General features: G+C 40.2%; 1 protein-coding gene across 1 annotated transcript in view; it reads left to right on the top strand.

The window, feature by feature from the left end:
* The window catches only part of MYO1E (myosin IE), an 87,447-nt gene that overhangs the window by 17,986 nt on the left and 46,665 nt on the right, over positions 1 to 22,796 (top strand). Inside the window, exons 2-5 of the mRNA XM_068143953.1 lie at positions 10,910 to 11,053; positions 14,013 to 14,102; positions 15,007 to 15,101; positions 22,094 to 22,181. Coding sequence (XP_068000054.1) covers positions 10,910 to 11,053; positions 14,013 to 14,102; positions 15,007 to 15,101; positions 22,094 to 22,181 — 417 coding nt within the window. The remainder of the gene's footprint in view (positions 1 to 10,909; positions 11,054 to 14,012; positions 14,103 to 15,006; positions 15,102 to 22,093; positions 22,182 to 22,796) is intronic.

Below are 22,796 nucleotides of genomic sequence, written 5' to 3'. Positions count from 1 at the left end.
TGCCCAGGGAAGTGGTTGAGTCATCGACCCTGGAGGCGTTCAAGGGGAGATTGGACGTGGCACTTGGTGCCATGTTCTAGTCATGGGGTCTGTGTTGATAGGTTGGACTCGATGATCCTCAAGGTGCTTTCCAACCTAAGTGATACTGTGATACTGTGAAAAAGTGTTTTTCTTAAACCTGAACTGTCACAGGCATGTGATTGTGACAATCTCCACTTAAAGTCAATATTCCCCCTGGTTTGTGAATATGTTCAGAAAATAAGTGTAGTTTATACCTAAAAGGGGTGGGGAACAAACCAAAAGAGACTCAGCAGTAGTTTTTCAAAATTGTTTTAAATTCAGATGTGATTCATGATGATGATTTTTGCACAATTGCTGCATCAATTGTATGTAGAGCTATATACAACCACCTAGATGAAGCTGTTGACATAAAAACATTGGGGTTTTTTGGTTGAAAACAACAGCAACTACACAAGGTCTGTGCCAGTTTCTATAGTCTGCCCAACCTGTTGTATTCATACCCACAATCCATTAGCAAAGGCTGAGATGAGTGGGCATATACCCAAAGAGGTGTAGTTGTGCATTTGAGAAGAAAATAACACAGTTCCATGTGTAGAATATGGTAATCTTCATTAGTGCTGGAGTGGGATAGTGTATCCCATTGGGATTAAATTGGTTTGTAGTCAGAGGTCACAATATATGCTAAGCAAATGAAAAAACCCTGTAAGTATAGGGTGCTAGGTGAGTAAGCGTGTCTCTGTGGGGAGCATATTTTTAATTGAAAGACATGGGCATGCTGGGGCCGAGATATTTTTAATTTGTTTTTTATTACTGAATCTGTAAGCAAACAAACCAGAATACATTTATTGAGTTTGTCTCCGTTTCTGTGCGTATTTGGAAAGCATACTTTTCTACATCTTTTCTACAACAACACTAAGTAAATTAATTGTCACCTCTGTATGAGAGCCAGTGCATGGCATTAAACCTCTATGTTTAAAGAGGTGGGGTGTTGGTTGTTTGGTTTGGGTTTGGTTTGTTGGGTTTTTTTTTGGGGGGGGGGGGGGAGCTGATGAGGCAGTACAAAATAGTGCTTGTAGGTCAGAGTTCGATACCCAAGAACGCCAAGGTATATTGAGGTAAAATTTTAGAATGCATAAGTAGCATCAAAGAGTAACACTGAAGTAGTCACATTGCAGTTACAGCTCACTCTTCTTCAGAACCCACGCTGGGCGGGGTCTGAAACAGAATGGATAAAAGCAGTCTCGGGCGAAGTAGCAAGGGTCACATCAGAGTTAGAAAGGGCGCCAGAAGCAGTGGTTTGGTGGTATCTGGGGTTCTTCGGGCAGACCTCCTCCCCTCGCTCGGTTGTTTCAAGGGAGTTGAGGCAAGCGTCTTGTGACTGTTTGCCCCAGGGAACAGCGTGTAGTGTGTGGGCCACCTAGGAGTTTCCTGCATGAGCTGCTTTGTGATTAATTAACCGGGTAACAGAAAGGTGCTCTTTTCTTTTATCTTCTAAAAGTAGTGGACTACAGATTGAAAACAAGAGGCTAGATTAGGATTATTTTGATTTTGTTTATATTTTTCAGTGATTTAGTATTTTTAATGGGGGGAAAAAATAGAGCTATTGTGTGTGTGCTGGTGCAGAATAGAGGAAAAAAAACAAACCCCAACCAACCAACCATAAAACCTTATCAGTCTGTGGAAATAGGGTATGACCAAAGTTTAACACACATAGTTTAAGTGTGTCAATATATATTATGGTCCTAATGAAAAATCAAATAAAAAGTCTTACTGGTAGAAATACAGTTCTTGAGCAAAATCATATTGCTATATAGTACGTTATGCTATTTAAGCTTTCCAAAGATGTCATGGGTTTTCTAGGGGTAACTAAAAGTACAAGCTGTAAGTATTTCCTTTTGAGCATAGTATTTTTCTCCTTATAATTAAAACATTGCACTCCTCATGTAAACATTTGTCATTGAGAATTAGATATTCCAGTCCTTTACAAGTGCTAGTGATGTCTGTGGATGCAGATAGTGGATTTTTGTAACTGATACCCTTTGGTTCTAATGGAGTAGTCACTAAATGGGGTTTTAACAGAAGTGATGTTATTCCCTGGAAGTTCTATAAATACTACAATCTACATTGTTATTGCTTGCAGAACTAACACTGCAGAAATGTGGTGATTAATCCTTTCATCTATCAGTGTTGCCTTGTCAATGTATCAATGTAAGTACTAAGTAATTAATTCAGAAATAAATGAAAAATGCAGAAGGGGAAACTGTGACAGAAGGAACAGGTAACATCAAAGTCTAGTCAGAGACCATGTCTTCCAGAAGGAAAAATGGTAAGCATTTGGTCCCTTTATGTAGAATGCAGAGAAACAAGTGGGTAACTGAGTTAAAGACTATTGAGTCTTCCCTCTCCTCTTTCACACCCCCTCTCCTGTATCTTTGTGGAGCAGTAAGTGTTGGACAACCAGACATTGAACTGTTGACTTGAACTACAGAATCAGTGTGCCCTTAGTCTGCTGATGAGAACAACCATCCTTGAAACTATCATTGGAAAGGGTAACTGGAGGCTCCAGGAGTAGTTAGGCTGTGCAGAGAAGTTGTTTTCCAGTAAAACACTCTGTCGCAAAGTCATCAACCAGGGATACTCCTGGGGAAAGACTTTGGCGTTAAACTTTGAGCTTAGTGTCTTAGCAGTATCAGTCTGATAAAGAAATAAAAATCTTCATTTTACCTTGAAACAAAAGGGTCAGTAGAAGAGAGGAAAGGAAGAGCTGCTTTCAACTGCTGTTCATGTGCAGCCAGTACAAAGAGGGCGGTGACTGAGCAGAAAGGAATTCACTGGGGTGGTTGTGGCCTGTGAGAATGGTTTGGTGCTAAAGCCTGGGATTTCAAAAGCTGGGAGATGGAAGAAAGCACTGACATCAACTAGAACAGGGCATGGCTGGGGTGGCATTATTGCAATCTGCCACTGGTTTTACTTTCTCCGAAAATGTCAGCTGGCACTGATCTAGCATGCACCACAGCATCAAAGTGCTGTCTTCTAGCAGTGCGTCCATGAGGCACTGGTTCATGCACAGAGCTTCTGAGATTCCTCTCTCTGGAAACCAGATCATAAGCTCCCATTTGACTTCAGCTTCTTATTTAGTTTCAGGATGATTAAGGAAAAATATTTTCAGTCTGAATGCTATGGGAGAGGCAGTGACATTTTGTCTGAACTGACCAACTGACTTTTCAAACCACTCTATTGCAATTAAGAGTCATAATACTATTTTTTATAAGTGTGACACACAGAGGAAGACTCAAAAAAAAGTCTGTGAAGAATTGATTCTTCCCCCCCCCAACCAAAAAAAAATAAAACAATGTTTCTTAAGGGGTGGAAATAATCTCAGAACATCTCTTCCAGGGAAAAGTCAGGAGGAAGAACACATCCTTTTTTTTGTCATAACAGTGAAGAAGGGGAGAAAAAATTCACATACACATATATGCCCTCATCTTGCACAAGTGCAATTTTAATATTCTCTAGAACTGGTACAGCAATTTTGGTTGAAATGGTACAGTATTTTGCAGTATTAGGTGCATGGTTGTATAAACCCTTTTAAAACCTGTTTTTAATGGAGAAGAGCAGCAGATATAAAAGCTTTATTACACATCAAGGACTGATGCAGCCAGGGAGAGACTTTGTTGTAATTGTTCTCTTGCGTTTCCTTAGTTTGCACAATAAGCATGTACTGATGTAACCAGCATATACAATGTACAGATCAAGAGCTAGTGTGCGTGGATGCTGCTTAGTGAAATAATTAGAATGGGGTATGTGTGTATGTACATGTTAATATATATACATATGTACACATTCATTCACATTCACAGTAAAATTTGATATTCGTGCCATGAGGAACAAGTTAAACTTAGAACACCTCTGGAATCTGCTCCTTAAGTGAAGTAAGGCAGTTAGTGTCTAAGAGCAAGTCAGCTATATTAAATAGTTACTCTTGCACTCCCTTGAGAAGATTATTTCTTGGAACATTAGGTCACAGCCACCCAAAAAACTGTGGGATAAGCAAACATAAATTTGCAGTTCATTAACTACTTTCTGGTGTCTGCCCACTCTTTCTCTAAGTAGTGTCAAAAATACATGCACATTAGCACGACCTGCTTTTAAGATCATTCCCATCCTTATTTTGTTCTGTCAAGTAGGTGTGCCTTTTTAAAAAATATTAGTGAAAATTAATACTGCTTCAATACATGATCCTCCCTGTCAAACACTGGAGCATTTTTATTTGGGGTAATGTTCTGTTATTTATCTTACAAGAACGCTGATGTCTTTCCTAACTCCTGAAAATGAGCATAATCTGGATGCCCTGTAGACACCTCACATTCCCACGATGTGTATTGTTTTACAAGCATTCATTTGCTATTCAGGCTTTAGTTTCTGTCTCATTCCTGGGCCAGGCCCTGCTGGAGCAGGCCAGGCCGCACGCACACAGGAGCTGATGGGAGCAAGTATTTTGGCAAGGGGATCTCCTGCAGCCTTTAACTAGCTCTGGAGTCAGTCCTTCTAGTCACATGGGGCTGCATCCACCCCTGTCCAAGATCAAAGAGTGAGAACTGATGACTTTTCCCTCCAGAAATCTTTTTCTCATTGTTTTATTTCTGTAGCTATGTGTTTTGGAATACTAACATGCTAGTAGCTTCCATTCCTCAATGTATTTTTGGTATTTGTAGTTCTCTATATAAAATGCCTGTCCTGCTGCTAGATGCTCAATATTTTAGCTTTGCTCTTTCCTCAAATCTTAAAGCACTATTCCCCATCGTATTTCCCTCATGTTAAATAATTTGCCTTTTATCTTTGTCCGTCTGGCTGTGTCTGCTGTCTTCCTTTAATTTCCTTTCTGAAATAACTTGACATCATTGCAGCCAATATCTGCGTTTTCTAACATTAGATACACAAGAGCTATTTTTGAGCACTTTTGCCTACTATCGCTTCTCAGTTTTGATTGCCTAAGTTGAGGGCCAAAATTTGCATTAAGTGTCTCTGCAGTATTCTCTACTGAAAGCAGCAGAATCCTTCATTTTATAGAAATACAGGAAAAATTTGTAGAAATAGATTCTACAAGTTTGCTATTTTGGTGGGTGATATCACTGCAAGAAGTTGGGGGGTTGGTTTTTCTTTTTAATTTATTTTTTATTAGATGGAAAAACTGGTACAAATTATGCATGTATGACGCCAGTGACATGCCTGCATTGGTAGATGCATCAGTGTCAGGTGGAGAGGAAGTGTTGTGCAGCTGTTTCAGTTTTGTGACATTTGGTTGTGATGATGGCTGGGTGTCATTTAGTGTTGTGTTCATAATACTGCTCTGAGTAGATACACATGCCTCCAAAGCTACTGGGATTTCATGCAGTAATTCTCTGTCATATCTGTCAGATTCAGGATGGTAATTTTTCCCGTTGTGGGAACCAAGAACGATTATTTATGGCATGTAGGTTGTTGTAGTTTAGACAGTTCTGATGCAGAGAGAAATAAGGCTCACTCTTGGGGGCAGAATATACTGTCTCCTCTGATCCCTTATTTTTAGTGCTTTATTTTCAGACATGCTATTTTTAAATAGCTTTCAATACAAAAATATTTGCCTTTTTTTTTCCAGTTAAAAGAAAAGCCTGTTGTGACACAGCATGACTCAGTCTTTTTATAGCCACATCAAATACGTGTTGCTTAGGATGATGTAAAATGATACAAACAACAATGAAGGCAAAAATAAGAAACCAGCAGTTGCTGTTGTAACACAAAGTGGAGGGCAACCAAAAAACGTAAATAAATGTCTCATCAATATTTACTTATTCCAAACAAAACAATAGTATGCTTGAACTGTATCATACCAAAAGTAGTACAGAAAGTATAGACAATGTTTAATATATAGAAAGTATTTTACATGCCCCCCTCAATATTAATGCAGCAGTTGTCTTAAATCTGTTAATGAGTGGCTGTTGAGGGAGATGTACAAAGTGATTAATATTTAGGTTCTTTAGAGTCTTGATTGTTTTGATGCTGAAGATAACAAAGTTGCTGCAATGGAGAGCACAGTGCTGCCTCATCAGTAGCCAGGTGGTAGCTGTGTTTGCACTCCTGAAACAGTATGGCTCTGGAACAGTAGGCTCCTAGCTCACAGGGGTCATCTTGTGACTCATAAATATTATTCTTGTCAGTGCAAAGCAGATCTGAAGTTGAGCCTAAAACAGCAGCCAAATGAATAATAACAGCTGACAGCAATGCAGTACACGCCTTTAATTCCAGCTTCACCCGCCCAGCCTCCATTCCCTGTGCAGCCTCAGATGCTGGATTTGAAGCTCAAGGAGAGCCTGAAACAGGCCTGGCAGCCAGGTTGTTCAACACTTGTGTTTCCACTTCTGTGGCTTTTAGCAGGTTATTATGTTTTTGGCCTTGTGTGTTTTTGTTTTTTTAATTATTTTTCCTAATCTGCCAAGATCATCTTTTTTCAGCTGCTTAGGTAGCTAGTGCTGACACAAGACTTTCATTTCCTTGCTTATTGTGCAGTTAGATCACATCTTTCACTGAGAAAATCTGAGAGAAGCCAAGATATTACTTGCTGACATATGACCTGCATGGATCTGCCCAGGAATGAACCACAAGCCCTGAGCCTCTCTGTTTGCCCAGGTCTGACCATGCCACAGGGGAGCTTTGTTCAAGTAACTGAGTCCCCACTGTGGCTAGTGCTGACATGGGGGTGGTGGGGGGGATGGTAGCTCTACTGGCCCTTCTGCTGGCTCTGAAGTTCCTGGTCAGTCCCAGGAAACCCAACCTGTCCTGAGAGTCGGTGGAGTGCAGCAGAGGGCAATTAGCAGCTGACTCACATAACGTTAGGGGTTGGAAGGGACCTGGAAAGAACATCTAGTCCAACACCCCTACCAGAGCAGGATCACCTAGAGTAGGTCACACAGGAATGCATCCAGGTGGGTTTTGAATGTCTTCATAGGAGGAGACTCCACAACCTCTCTGCACAGCCTGTTTCAGTGTTTTGTCACCCTCACAGTGAAAAATTTTTTTCTCATGTTCACATGGAACCTCCTGTGCTCCAGCTCACACCCGTCCACCCTGTGAGATACCAGGACGCCACGTAACTAGGACAGGTGTATATTGTCTCCTGATTAGAGTACTGCAATTTTATGTGGCTGTTTATAGCTCTAGCTAAAGCAAAGGTTAAAATTTAAAGAAATAAGCAGTAAGAAGAAGTCATTAGTATTTGCAATGTGAGCAATTGAAAAGCATTTCAATTTGTAAGTATGTATCTTTGACCTTTAGGAGATGTGCGCTCAGGAGAAGTAAGAAGTGTTGCTTTTACAACTGCTATGATGTGGGGTTTTGCTGTTGGTTTTTGGTTTTGTTTTTCCTTTGTATGACAAATGACAGGATTTAAAAAAAAAGTTATTCCAAAACTGTATATAAAAGTGAGTCAGCTGTTGTCTGGACATGGTTACAGTACCAGTTGGAAGTTGCTGGAGTTGATAAACTCAACATAGATTCTGCAGTCATCATTCATATTTGGAAGAGCAAGAAAGTGGAGGTAGCTGAGTGTCCTGTAGCAGCAGCACTCCATGTTCTGTTGCCCAGACCAAGGAGGTGCTAGCCATCCTACTGGTGATAGGTTCCTGGAGAAGGGAGAGTGAGAGCAAAACTTAATCACAGATGCGGTTAGGCACTGTTAAAGCTTGGGCTTGTTTCTAGATGCTAGGGAGAAGACTGTCAGTAATCTGGTGGTGATTAGCTGCTTCTCTGTGTATTTACATGTAAGGCCATGCTTTAAGGGACAAAGGAGTAGTCCCAAACTACTGATAGAAACTGCCATTTAAAGTGTACTTAGTGTTACTGCTCTCAACTGTCTTCTGTACTCCCACTTTCTTGGGTATTTAGGCAGCTGCCTTTGTATTACATCTCTCTGCATCCTTTTCCATTTCTCTGCTTGGGATGCTGCGGTACTTGGATTTGATTACAGCAGTGTGCAGACCCTGAGGAGAGCTGTCAGGGCAGGCTAAGCCTTCCTGGCGCTGCCCCTCTTGCTTGTGTGCTGGTTTGCGTTGCTTTTGGGAAAGAACCCTTTGGCCTGGTAGCATGTGTGGCTTAATCACAGTAAGCAATAGTCGCTGACTTTACTATAAAGTCTGCTGTTTTGCAAATCATGTGCTCATTTTCCATGTATCTTGTGGCTTTGTGAGCTTTGTCCTCATTGCATTTACTGGGTTTGATGCCACAGTTTCTAATGGGAAGTTTGATTACTTCCCCCACATTGATTTCTTACACATTTTCTATAGCTTACTCTGTTCTCTGATACTAAGTCACATTCTATATAGCTTTGTGGAGACTGTAATTGTCTGCATTTATTTTGATACCATACCTTTTGTCCCTGTTGCCAGTTCCTTTTTCTGAGTGTAATATCACAAGTAGCTGATGAGTACACTGTAGGAAATTATGCTTCTCTGTTGGATTTCTCTTTTCTTCAATAATGCAACCTTCAACTGATCTTTTACAGTCACATGTTGTACAACAATGTCCAAAAATTAATTGGCTCCTTCATTTTATAAGTGCTTCCCAATCATGACATTGTGCAGAGTTGACGAGGTTCATGCAAAGTAAGCTAGTTTAAGATTATTATTATTTTATTGAAGCTCATGTAAGGTTGTGAATGTTCAAGAAAATTGCTGAGGTTGTGTATTTTTGGACACTTACCTCTGCTGTGCTATACTTAAAAAAACATTCTTGTAGTTCAGATTTGCAACTGTTCTTTAGTATTGTTCACAGTGCAGGAGCAGCATCAATAGGAGCAATGGCTGGAGACTTAGAAAACACACAAGTTCTGTGCTTTCTGCAGTAGTAAAGTGGGTCCACTTTTAGTGCAATTTATTCTAATGTGAGATAAAAATCCACTTGGTCCTTGTTTTTTGTGTCAGTTGAGACAAGTCTGACCTATAGGCTTGTCTCCATTTGCTAATATAGAGTACATATTAAATCTGTGTCTCAAGCTTTGGGAGTTCTTCCCCTGCTAGATGCAGTGAAGTTTGTGGAAAAATGTACTGTGAGACTAGTTTAATGAACACTTTTAGCCATTCTTTTAGGTTAAAATGAGAACCTTGTGCTCCCCTGACTTCATTTGTAGTTCTCACTCCCATGTCTGCTGTTGGTACAAGTGCTTGAATATTTACACAAGGAAACAATTTGGCAGACACACTTTTGTTAGCACAGTTGCACAGGTCATTTGCTCATGGGGAAGTGTGTACACACCGAAGTTGTACCTCTGTAGATTGCTAATGCTCCATTTCAAAATACTTGAGGGCAGCCAAAGTGTTCAGAGTACCTGCATTTTATTATTTAATCTGTGGAAGTATGCATTATTTTATTTGCAAAATGCTTTATAATAACAAGTATATATAATATCACAGTATCACCAAGGTTGGAAGAGACCTCAAAGATCATCAAGTCCAACCTGTCACCACAGACCTTATGACTAGACCATGGTGGTTGGGTTTGGGTTTGGAGAACAGATTTAAAGTTGAATTAATAGCATTTATCTAGACTTCATTTAAATTTAGTTGTGGGTGTATCCATAGAACCTAACTACTGTTCCAATCAGCTGGAAAAAAAAAACCCAGATTTTTATTTCAAGTAGTAGAGCCTGAAATGTCACAAGTTTTCAGTAGCATCCTGAAATAGTTTCTTTCTGTGTGGAAAGAATATCTGTTTAGATGTCAGTTAAGCATGGTGACTCACAATGTAGCATAATCTGCAGAACATCTCTGAATACTTACTGCATCAGGCTCACGGCTTCCCTTTCATTAACAGTCTGAAGGATGGAGCATGCACTGTACTCAATCAGGTGGTAATTATCCTCATTACTAATAGCTGCCCTGTAAGAGTGTAGTCTTTACATCCTTCATTTCCAATAACTGCATCTCAGTTGGAATAATTGTGGTTCTTTCCTGTTAGATTTAGAAAGGTCTGCCCATCTGAAATCCTTTCTGTGTGTAGATATTCACAAGACTCCTGTGGTTTTGAGGGCAGTGCAATTCTTTAATAGTTCAGAGGCAAGTCAGACATCATTTCTATATCACAGAATCGTGGAACCTTAGGGGTTGGAAGGGACCTTGAAAGATCATTTAGGCCAAACCTTCTGCGAGAGCAGGATCACCTGAAGTAGGTCACAGGAATACATCTGGGTGGGTTTTGAATGTCTCCACAGAAGAAGACTCCCCAACCTTTCTGGGCAGCCTGTTCCAGTGTTCCGCCACCCTCACAGTGAAGAAGTTTTTCCTCATGTTTAGATGGAACCTTCTATGCTCCAGCTTGCACCCATTGCCCCTTGTCCCAGGGCAATCACTGGACACCACTGAGAAGAGCCTGGCTCTGTCCTTCTGACACTTGTCCTTCACGTATTCATAAACATTATTGAGGTCACCCCTCAGTCTCTTCTCCTCCAAGCTAGAGAGCCCCATCTCCCGCATCCTTTCCTCGTGAGGAAGATGTTCCACTCCCTTAATTGTCTTTGAGGCTCTGCGCTGCTTTGAAGCAGTTCCCTGTCCTTCTTGAACTGAGGAGCCCAGAACTTGACACAATATTCCAGATGTGGCCTCACCAGGGCAGAGTACAGTAGTAGGAGTAGCTCTCTCAGCCTACTAACCACACCCCTTCTAATACACCCCAGGATACCATTTGCCTTCTTGACCACAAGGCCACGCTGCTGGCTCATGGCCGTGTATGCTTCTATGGAATATCTGGATCAAATAATGGAATTCGGTTAAAGAGAAATACTGGAATTTGTGTAGCTGGTTTTCAGTTATTTTATGCTAATGTGAAATGTAGTAACCTTTTTGGATGTGCTTACCTGCAGGGCAGCAAAGGACACTACAGATATCACTGGCAGAGCCACAATGTCAAGCACAGTGGAGTGGATGATATGGTCCTGCTTTCCAAAATCACAGAGGATTCCATAGTGGAGAACCTGAAGAAGCGATACATGGATGATTATATTTTTGTATCCTTTATAGAGGGTATTTTAGTGGACTTGCTTAGCCAATGTAAAAGTAATTACACTAATGTATTCTGTGTAAGCATATTACTCAAAAATGCTGAGCATTTTATGTCACAGTTCACCCGAGATTAGACAAAATGCAATGCTTTGTTAATTGAGCTAATTATGAGGGTTGAAAATAAGATCTGAAAAATTATTTTAAGGTGTTCTTAGTATTTGGAATTGTTCTTGTGATTGTATCCTCATGATTCATGAAGCTACTGCAGTAATGCTGCTTCTAAGAGCAAGAATTGATAGGTTTCAGGTATATATAAGTGTCTATATATATAAGTGTTCTAATGCTTTCAAAACAGCATTTCTTCTGTGGCACAGCCCCATGTACAACATACTCTGGAACTGTTAATACTGTGAGTTATGGATTGATGGAAACAGGTGGACATGGGAGCATCTGCAAACCTACAGTGTTCACACTTAGTATTTTTTTCTATGGTTAATGAAAATATGAAAGATTTAAACTGAACATATAACCTAAAAAGAAAAACAGATTTCAGCACCAAAGGTTTGATTTACCTTTTTTTAAAATTCCTTTGAAAGGAATTCCATGACACCAGAATAGTCACTATTTCATTGTTAGCTTTCACCATGTAACAGGAGCTGCAGTAATTAGGTTGGTAAACACCAGTCAATCTAGTTATATACTACAAAGTGATACTGTTCTTTCTTCTGCTATAGCCTAGTTTTCATTCTTCCCAGCTGCATCTAGATGTGGTGTCTGGGAGGCAGGAGAGAGAGAGAAAAAGAGAGAAACCTAACATCTAGAGAATAGTTTCCTTGAAGAGTTTAACATTTTAGCAGAAAGGGAAGGAAATATAACATCTTCTGGCAATTTACAGAATACAGAATTAACCAGGTTGAAAAAGACCTTCAAGATCATCAAGTCCAACCTATCACCCAACATCATCTAATCAACTAAACCATGGCACTAAGTGCCTTATCCAGTCTCTTTTTAAACACTTCCAGCGATGGTGACTCTACCACCCCCCAGGCCATTCCAATGGCCAGTCTCTCTTTCTGTGAAGAATTTCTTCCTAACATCCAGCTTAAATCTCCCCTGGCACAGTTTGGGACTGTGTCCTCTTCTGTCACAGGTTGCCTGGGAGAGGAGTCTGATCCTCACCTGGATGGTTAAGAGCTTGTTAGCAGGTCAATTTATCAAGGAGTGGTAGAGGAAAGTTAATATTGCAGTTACACTGACATTTCCATCCCAAGCAGCAGAGGTTTTTATATGTGTGTGCACGTGGGTTTGGATCCTCTGTTCAGTAACATGCCACAGCATGATTAAATGTGCCTTTCAGAAACGTGATAATGTAACAAAGCAAAGCACTCTTCCTGTAAGTAACACAAGCACTTTTGTCCCTATGGAATCTGCATCTTCCCTGCACTGCATTCACAAAGTCTTCAGTGCTCTGTGCTGAAGAAATGGGTTTATGTTTTTTCTTATAAAAACAAGTAAGATGAACGTGGAGATGGTCTTTCCACTGAAGCAGGAATAATGTTTTCCAGGGGGGCTTGTGTTCTCAAAAGGGATCACAGCCTTCTTTTAAAGCATTATAATTCCTTTGAGTAGAGAGAAAAGATTGCTTTTGCAGTTCTGCAGAGACTTTTCACTCTAACATGGAGATCATCTCTTGAGTCTTTCAGTGGTTTGTATGTTCACCCATGAATGAACAATTTCTCTGCTACATTGCGTAGAGGTTACTGAATTGCCCCAGAAAATGCTGGTATTGTTTACCAACAGAAAGCGGTCACTTTGGATATTTATACTGGCACAACAAGTGCTTGATTTGTTAAATTCAAGACCCAGAAGTTGTCACTCTTCTTTGAACTAAAGTTAGAAATGTATGAAGAAAGCATTGCAAATTGACAATACAGAAATAATGTTCACCGAGTTATACTTCTCTAAATTGTTAGTTGCCATTTTGTGCTGTGGCATCACAACAGAATAAGCCAGCAGGATAAACTTGTTAATTTTTCTGTGTTTGTATGGAAATCTTAGATACTAAGTTTGCTTGTGAACAATTCCAGATTGTTAAATGAAACCTGCAGTACAGTATTTTGGACTCCTTGACACGAGTACACCGCTGACTCCCAGCTCAATGAACCAATCCTGCCTGTAAAGTAGTATTGGTTACTTTATGTATGTATTCTGCAATTCTAACTCCAAAGTTTCTAAAGTATTTTGTAAATGTAGGTACATGTGCAGCTGAATGCAGAGCAGTGAAATGTTAACATTCAAAATGTTAACATTCAAAATGTTGCAGAAAACCTTTCTGGGACTAATAATAGCTTGAAACCAAGTGTCTTCTTACAGGGCAGCCTGCAGGATAAGACTCCTAGGGACTGTTAATAGTTACACTCATAAAATCGCACCACATACTGGATTACCTAATTCCCTTAGCTCCCCCACTAGTACATGCAGATGAGTAATTGTCCAGTTTAGCTCAGTAGTGGCTGTTTCCATTCTGTCTGTGCTTGCTCAGCACTATCTATGTGAGATCAGAATGTGTCACTATGCAGTCTGCAAAGGTCAAAACAATCTTTTCTAACACTGACAATATGACCTCCACAGTTACAAAGGAGTAAACCACTTTAAATACACTGTTGCCTTTCTGTATTTTTTTTCAAGGTGTGTTGTGTTTGAGCCTCTAGGATGTTTCTCCACTTAGCTTGTCCTAAAATAAATATTTTGATAATACGAGAGTATGCCATTGACTGATGTGTTTATGTTTTTCTAAGCCTGCTAATTGCATTTTGATTAGAAGTTATTGCAAGCTGTGGGGTTTTTACTGTTATCTGAAGCTATGCAATGTTATGCAGTATATGGAAAAGTTATTTGGCAGTCACTAGTGGTAAGATAGTACTTCATGAAACTTGTAGTTACCTTAACTTGTTTTGAATACAGACATATATTGGTTCTGTATTAATCTCTGTGAATCCTTTCAAGCAAATGCCCTATTTTGGGGAAAAGGAAATTGAAATGTACCAAGGAGCAGTAAGTAAAGCTGTCTAAAATGTACCACAGTATTCAGAGGCATGTAAATACTATTCTGCATGGTTAAACTCTTGCAAGCTTTTGTTTCTAGGTTTTGGAAGCATTGTACTAGCCAGGGAGAATTTGGCTGATATCCATTACCATTTATTGAGTCTTCAAATTAGATTCCCTGGAACACAGGGTTAGCATTTCAAGAAAATACTTGTATTGATTAACTCTACTCCATGTCAGGTTTCTCCCCTAGAAATGTCCCTCCTGCTGCAAAGGCAGTTTTTAAGCTACTGCATGATTAAGGTGTAGTGCACAGCAAAAACCAGACAAGATGATGACTTGAGAACTCTCTGTCTTGACAAGAACAATAAAAAAGAGGAGATGCCAAAATTAGATACCACTTTTGAAAATACAGTTTGAAGAGTGAATCAGCACAAGGACCTTAGGGACTTAAAATGCAGTTTTCTGTTCTGCTCATCTTGGGCATGTCCATAAATTCAGGAAACTGGTTGGTGTGAATGGACTCAGCAGATGAAGATGAAATGTACAGCACCAGGCTCTCTGTAGCCATTTAGGTAGTTTATTGTTAGCATGTGACCACTGGTGGAATAAGCTTAAATTACTTGAGTTTCTCTTGGATAAGTAATATATTTCAAGCACAGAACACTTTTGGAATGTGGAGTTTATGATAGTTTGGGAGAAAATTATGGATGAGAGAAAGATCAGTAATGAAATCCAGAGATTTGTTTCTATTAAAACCAAAAATTTCTGGGTAAAATTCAGTATAAATTGCATTTCAGGATTGTTTTTCCAGGAGAATAATTATTTCAATTGAAATTAAAATTTATATTGCTCTTTCTGTGCTGTTTAATGCTATATTGAAAAATTATTCCCTGTTCCCTCTCCCTCCTAGGCACAGTATGAAAACCCACCACATATTTATGCTCTTGCAGACAGCATGTACAGAAACATGATTATTGACAGAGAAAATCAGTGTGTCATCATTAGGTAAGAAACAGATCTTTTTTAAGAATTCTCTTTTGGTGTTAAAGCAGAAAAATTGGTGTGGGGTTTTTATATATATATATGTAACATGGTCTGTGATAAAAATCTTCTGTGTCCATGACCACTGGCCATTTTTGGATGTTCTGGGATAGCTAAGTACTTTCTGACCCTTTTTTCCAGTGAAATCCTGATGATAGCTTAGCCATAAGAAATCTCTTTCATGTGCCCAATACCAAAGCAATGCTTGACTGAGATGGATTAACAGCTATAGCAGCCACAGATACTGTTAAAGCCAACATTCTCACATTAACTACATTCACCATACTCTTTTTTCAGTATTGTTTCATTTTTTCCCTGTTAAAAATAAATATACTTTTGTTTCTCTTGGAATTCTGCTTGCATTTAGACAAGATGAGGAGAGAGATACTGGAAAACTTAATTTTGTCCTTACTCTATTTTAATTATTAGTGTGAGGGAATTTACTGTAAACTAATTACTGAACTTTTTTCATGACAGGCATTACTTAAGTCACAGTCAAAGTGAGTTTTGGGTCTAGAAGTGTGCTTTGTTCTCATTTGTGGGTGTATGATGTAGTATGATAAAAAAAAGTGTGCAGAGAGCACACTGTTACTAGTTCTGCAGGATATTTGAGCTGGTACATAATACCTTATCTGACTTTCCTTCTTACATAGAAAACGTCAGAGGTCCATTGTAGCATTCCTGGAACTACACTTTACTTATTTTAGTGGTCTCCAAAGTGGGATGCAAGAACTCACAGGAGCTGTTCAGTGAAATCCATCGGGATGCAAGATTAAAATAGTGCACCTTTCATGGTAGATATATAATTTATAAATAGAAATTCTCTGCATACAGACATTGGGAGTATGTGCTCAGACAGTTTTTTTTAATGATGGTGTGTGTGATAAAAAGCATTTGGAGACCACTGGCCTATGTGACTTTCCCAAGAAACAGGGAAAAAAAGAGGGGAAAAAGAAAAAATAATTCAGTTTGCATGGTGTCTCAGGAATGGAGACATGAGGATGCTTAGGCAGGAGAAGCAAAAAGCAGTCTTCTTCCCTCCTTTTGTCTGTACTGGACAGAATTACAAAGGAACTTTACTTATATGAGTAAGGCAGTTATGCTGGAGTTTGATTTCTCATCAAGTTCATGTTCTGCTGCAGTGTAGTATTTAAGCCTCTATTTGAACCAACAGACTTTGCATTTCTTCCTTGTGTGAAGTGGCAGCCCTTCCAAGCTATCAACAAGGAGTTGTTCAATCGAGATTTTAATGACAAGGAATTGTCTGTTGTGGTTTTCAATTCCTCCTGGGCTGTCATTGTCCTTTAAGAGAGTGGAGGTTGTGATTAGCATTTTTCTTTTATGTAGCAATAAAAATGTTTCTCTAGATTGTTCTTAAGCTTTTACCTTTCTGTAAAGCTGGGGACTTTATTTTTACTGTCTTCCTATGACCTCTGTCAGGAGATGTTGCAGTCACCTTAAAGCAGTTTTTAGTCCTCCTTATTTGTAATTTTAATTTATATTCTACATCCTTGTAGCAGTATTCTAGTACTGGAAAGTGATATATAATGACCATGGACCATGGTCATGGCTCCGTGGGACCAGATGGGATTCATCCTAGGGTGCTGAGAGAGCTGGCAGATGAGCTGGCCAAGCCACTCTCCATAATTTTCCAGCAGTCCTGGCTCACTGGCGAGGTCCCAGAGGACTGGAAGCTGGCCAACGTGGTGCCCATCCATAAGAAGGGCTGGTTGGATGAGCCAGGGAATTACGGGCCTGTCAGCCTGACCTCAGTGCCAGGCAAGATCATGGAACAGGTCATCCTGAGTGCAATAACACAACACTTACAGGATGGCCAAGGGATCAGGCCTAGCCAGCATGGATTTAGGAAGGGCAGGTCCTGCCTGACCAACCTGATCTCCTTCTATGATCAGGTGACCCACCTGGTGGATGTGGGGAGGCCTGTTGATGTAGTCTTCCTGGACCTCAGCAAGGCCTTTGACACCGTCCCCCATAGCAAACTGCTGGCCAAGCTGTCAGCCCATGGCTTGGACGGGAGCACACTGCGATGGGTTAGGAACTGGCTGGATGGCCGAACCCAGAGAGTGGTGGTGAATGGTGCCACATCCAGCTGGCAGCCAGTCACTAGTGGTGTGCCCCAAGGATCAGTGCTGGGCCCTGTGCTCTTTAACATCTTTATTGATGATCTGGATGAGGGCATTGAGTCAGTCATCGGTAAATTTGCTGACGACACCAAGCTGGGGGCAAGAGTTGATCTGCTGGAGGGTAGAGAGGCTCTGCAGAGGGACCTTGACAGGCTGGACAGATGGGCAGAATCCAACGGCATGAGATTTAACACATCCAAGTGCCGGGTTCTGCACATTGGCCACAACAACCCCATGCAGTGCTACAGGCTGGGGTCAGAGTGGCTGGAGAGCAGCCAGGCAGAGAGGGACCTGGGGGTGCTGGTTGATGGTAAGATGAACATGAGCCTGCAGTGTGCCCAGGCAGCCAAGAGGGCCAATGGCATCCTGGCCTGCATCAAGAACAGTGTGGCCAGCAGGAGCAGGGAGGTCATTCTGCCCCTGTACACTGCACTGGTTAGGCCACACCTCGAGTACTGTGTCCAGTTCTGGGCCCCTCAGTTTAAGAAGGATGTTGACTTGCTGGAACGTGTCCAGAGAAGAGCAACAAAGTTGGTGAGGGGTTTGGAACACAAGCCCTATGAGGAGAGGCTGAGGGAGCTGGGGCTGCTCAGCCTGGAGAAGAGGAGACTCAGGGGTGACCTTATCACTCTCTACAACTACCTGAAGGGAGGTTGTAGACAGGCGCATGATGGTCTCTTCTCCCAGGCACCCAGTACCAGAACAAGAGGACACAGTCTCAGGCTGCGCCAGGGGAGGTTCAGGTTGGATGTTAGGAAGAAGTTCTATACAGAAAGAGTGATTGCGCTATGGAATGGGCTGCCTGGGGAGGTGGTGGAGTTGCCGTCATTGAAGGTGTTCAGAAGGAGACTTGATGGGGTGCTTGGTGCCATGGGTTAGCTGTTTGGGTGGGTTGGATTGGTTGATGGGTTGGACACGATGATCTTGAAGGTCTCTTCCAACCTGGTTTGGTTTATTCTGGTTTATTCTGACTGCATACTTGAAATGACAATGCATCCTAAATAGTACAAATATACGGTAATGGAAAGATTATTTGCCACCCCAACTGTTTCTAGTGAACAACTCATGTCTATCTTAAGTCTGTTGAGTTCAAAATGTAATATGGGATTTCTAGTCAGGTTCTGTATCTCAACTTTCCAGAGCACTGGAATGACTGATTGTTCTAAAATGCCTGTACAGAATCTAACTGGAAATACAGTTGAATTTTAATAAGGGACTGGAAGAAATATAAACCTAACACAGTAAGAAAAGCTAGGTAAAAGTTCTGATTCTGAAGGGAAAATTGTTTCATGAAAGTTATGCTACTGATGTTTCTCTGAGCATAATTAGAGAAAGCAGATTTTCTATGTAAATAGATTTGAAAACTTACCCAAACACATCAGAGTGCTTTATGTATGCAGTGTTCTTTACTGGTAGACCTAAGAGATCCTGAAAAATGTTTGTTACTAAAATGTCTGTGTTGTCCTGGCAAGGTAATTAAGTATTACATCTATTGTTTTACAGTAAGGGATACTGTATTAAATGTAATTCAGAAAATTAGTTTTGGGGAGAAGGTTGAGACTGTGTATCAGATCTTGCATCTCTGCTCTAATCACTGATTTTATTTCCTCTTGAAGAACATAACAAAAATTCTCTCTGCATTTGTAGTCTTACTCTGATTTCAGATAAGTGTTAATTACTGTTGCTGAACAAAATGTCATTTTTCTGAAGTAGCAAATAGTGCTAGAAGGATCGGTATATCTTTCAAAACATTATCTTTTTTATTAGTGATTGAGACTATGTAATGTTTTTAGTAAGAAAAGTCTGAGAAATTTGTCAGTACCACAATCCATTTACTTTAAGCCATTATAATAATTTTGTCACACTTTAAAACCACCATACTTCCAATATATACCTAAAACTACCAAGCTAGAAAATTATTTTTGCATCATCTTAAAATAGATTTAATAGCAGAAGAGCAGTAATATATATGTGACAAAGCTTCTGTATGAGAATCATTTGGAAAGAATGCTGCAGTTTCCCTGTTAGAGCTGACTACCTGAGCTTTACTAGTGGCGAGGTACCACACCCTCAGATAAAGTTGCTTTGGTACATAAATAATGCATCATCCTGTTTTATTTTAGTTTAATTGGAGTAATTTACTGGTCCCTGATCAATAAAAGCATAAAACTGAAAAAAACAGTGTATGCATGCATAAAAGGACCACTTACTGAAACAGAGGCTAACAATAAAATGGAACTCCATTCTTCCAGGTCAGTTTCACAGATTCACAAATTGCATTGGGTTGGAAGGGAACCTCAAAGGTCCAACCCCCCTCAGTGAGCAGGGACACCTCCAACTAGGTCAGGATGCCCAGGGCCACATCAGGTCTGATCTTTAATGACCTTGGGGGGTGGGGCCTCAACCACATCCCTGGGCAACCTGTTCCAGTGTTTCATCTCTCTCATTGTGAAGAACTTCCTCTTTATGTCCAACTTAAATCTACCCTGCTTCAGTTTAAAACCATTGCCCCTCATCCTATCACTCCCAACCCTGCTAAATAGTTGTTCCACAGCCTTCCTGTAGGTCCCCTTCAGATACTGAAATGTTTTGCTAGAGCTTTCTCTTCTCCAGGGTGAACAGTCCTAGTTCTTTTAGCTTTTTTCACAAGCAAAGGTGCTCCTGTTTTTGCCAGTTCCTATGACAGACACTCTCAAATGAGGGTGAGGGTGGTAAGATGCAGGAGCAGGTTGCCCAGGGTGGTTGTGGATGCCTCCTCCCTGGAGGTGTTCAAAACCAGGTTGGACGAGGCCTTGAGCATTGTGGTCTAGTGGAAGGTGTTCCTGCCTGTGGCAGCAGGGGTTGGAACTAGATGATCTTTGAGGTCCCTTTGAACCCAAACCATTCTATGAATCTATGAAAGTGTAAGGCACACATAATATGAGCAAAGAGCAGAAGGATAATTTATGCATCAAATAAAATCTTACTGAAATGTGTTTTTCACTGTATGATAAATAATACCTGATCAAATTAATTCAGTTTTTGACTCCAAATCCTCCTCTGTATTGGGTTGAAAACTGTCTATATAAACTGAGGAATATAATATATGATGACTGAGTCTCTCTTGTTTTACAACAGGATGAACAAATTTACTGTGAGCAGATTTTGAAGAAATATTTTAAATATTGAACTATTGTTGATTTGGTGAGGAGAAAATTCTTCACTGAGAGAGTCATTAGCCATTGGAATGTGCTGCCCAGGGAGGTGGTGGAGTCACCATCCCTGGAGGGGTTCAAGAGGGGATTGGACGTGGCACTTGGTGCCATGGTTTAGTCATGAGGTTTGTGGTGACAGGTTGGACTCGATGATCATTGAGGTCTCTTCCAACCTTGGTGATTCTGTGATTCTAAATACCATCTGGCAAGCTCTCTCTGTCCCTGTGAGGGTAGGAGATACTAATAATAAAGGCTTTCTTCTTGATGGTTACAAAAAAATTACTCAGAATAATGAAAATTGTGGTCCACATTTCACAGATGAAGTAGTGCCTTTTCAGTTTTCCTGTTTTATCTGTATAACTGCAGTCAGAAGAAGACAAAAGCATGGAAATGCTTCACCAGAGGGGTGGTGGGGAAGCCTTTCAATATTTTTGTACTGTTGGGGAGCTTTAAAGATGTGAAATGATATTTATAGTGTAACAGTTTGGGAAGCTTTTTCAGAATTAAACCTTTGGAAATGTCTCCGTTTCTCATGCTGATAAGGAGCTCTGGGATGACATTCTCAGCAAGGCTTTTTCCTGTGCAGGGCACGCTGATGTTTCTCTGACAAGCATAGCTAAAATTTGTGCAGGAAAAGATGTGCATTTGATCCATATCCAGGAGCAAGTAGGAGCAGGATACAAGGGTCAACAACATTCACTGAAATTATTCAGAAGTTTAAAGATAGCACAGATTTTTCACACAAGAAAAAAAAAATCATTTCAGTTATCTTTATGACATTGAACTGACATCCATGTGTTGGTTTTTTTTTGTATTAGTATAATTCACCTGGTTAGGATACATTCGTTAAGGTCAAAGCTACCTTCCACCAAGATTTATTAAGTCTGGAGGAATTCCGTTAGCTTTAAGGTATTACATAATGCCTGAAGTTGGATTGTCTGGCATGCCAATCTTCTTTCCTTCTTGAGTAGCTTACTAATTGCAAGAAGGCAAATCTACTGATGATGTAAACATTATTCACCATTGAAATGAAATATTATAATGGAAGGAAGGAATTGTGAAAGCTAGTATGGAATATTAAGACTTCTTATACCCTGTGTCAAGAAGCATAGTAACAGGAAGGTAGTTCTTCCGTCATTCAGGATGTGATTAATAATGTCTCATTATTTTGTTCAGGAACACCTAAAACAAAAGACTCCTGAAGTGAAGCAGGTTTCTGGCATGACATTCAAAGCTTGGATTTTCAAATGAGTTTTTGTGTTAAGATCTGAATCATACTAAATTTAGATGGGAATTGAGTTCTTAACACACTTATTCTCATTTGAGCATCTTGCTTTAAGTATGTTTATTTCCCAGTTTGCATAGTTTCCCCATGCGGATTCTGTTGTCCATTCAGGATGATGTGTTCAGAATTATTTATTCACAAACATATCCAAGTACCATCCTACATTATATCACAATCTTTATATTACCAGCCTTCCTGATGTAAATATGTAGTATATTTATTATTATGCATTGTTAAGGTACCTAATCTTGGTTGAATGTGAGAAACCTCAGATTACGCCATTCTAGTTATTTACAAACTAACAGGTACATTTTTATGTTCCTTTTCTCATAGTGGAGAAAGTGGTGCTGGAAAGACTGTAGCTGCTAAGTATATCATGAGTTATATCTCCAAAATTTCAGGAGGCGGCCCTAAAGTACAGGTGAGTTGATATACGGTGAAACTGAAGCATAGTCTGAAGATTTACTACAGAGGTAGTATGACACAGGCAGCCAAGAGGCACTCTACTGAAGAAGCTTGTGGGTGAGCAGATACATAACAAGCCCTTAAGAGCAGGGAGAACTGGACAGTGAACTTGGTTGTTTGCAGATTGCTGGGATTGCTTGTATGATGGGAGCCATATGAGGGAAACCCACAGATCCAGAACAATCTCTGCTGAAAATTTTGTAACTCTCATAGAATCATGGAATTGTTAGGGTTGGAAGGGACCTCAAAGATCATCTAGTTCCAGCTCCCCTGTTCGTGCTGAATTATGTCTACAAGCATTTATTTTTTTTTAATTAGTTAAAGGGGTGAAAGTTACTTTCAGTTACTGCCCTCAACCTTATTAAGAACAGCAAGCAGTGGCAAATTGACTAGCTTTTTGGGGTTTTACTACTTCCATTAAGTCTTTGATTTGTCAGAGTGCAAACAGCAGGAACATCTTGTTTTATGAGGTTATCTAGTCAAAAGTAGGGACCTGAAAGCCAGCTGAAACAAGAAGTAGTTGCTTTTGTTTCTAACTATGCTATTAATGTCCATTAAAACCTATCAACTA

The sequence above is a fragment of the Melanerpes formicivorus genome, unplaced genomic scaffold (genome assembly GCF_026170545.1).
Source record: "Melanerpes formicivorus ecotype bairdi unplaced genomic scaffold, bMelFor1.0.p_v2 SCAF_10, whole genome shotgun sequence".
Classification (NCBI taxonomy): Eukaryota; Metazoa; Chordata; class Aves; order Piciformes; family Picidae; genus Melanerpes; species Melanerpes formicivorus.
This window is presented reverse-complemented; position numbering and strand designations above follow the sequence as displayed.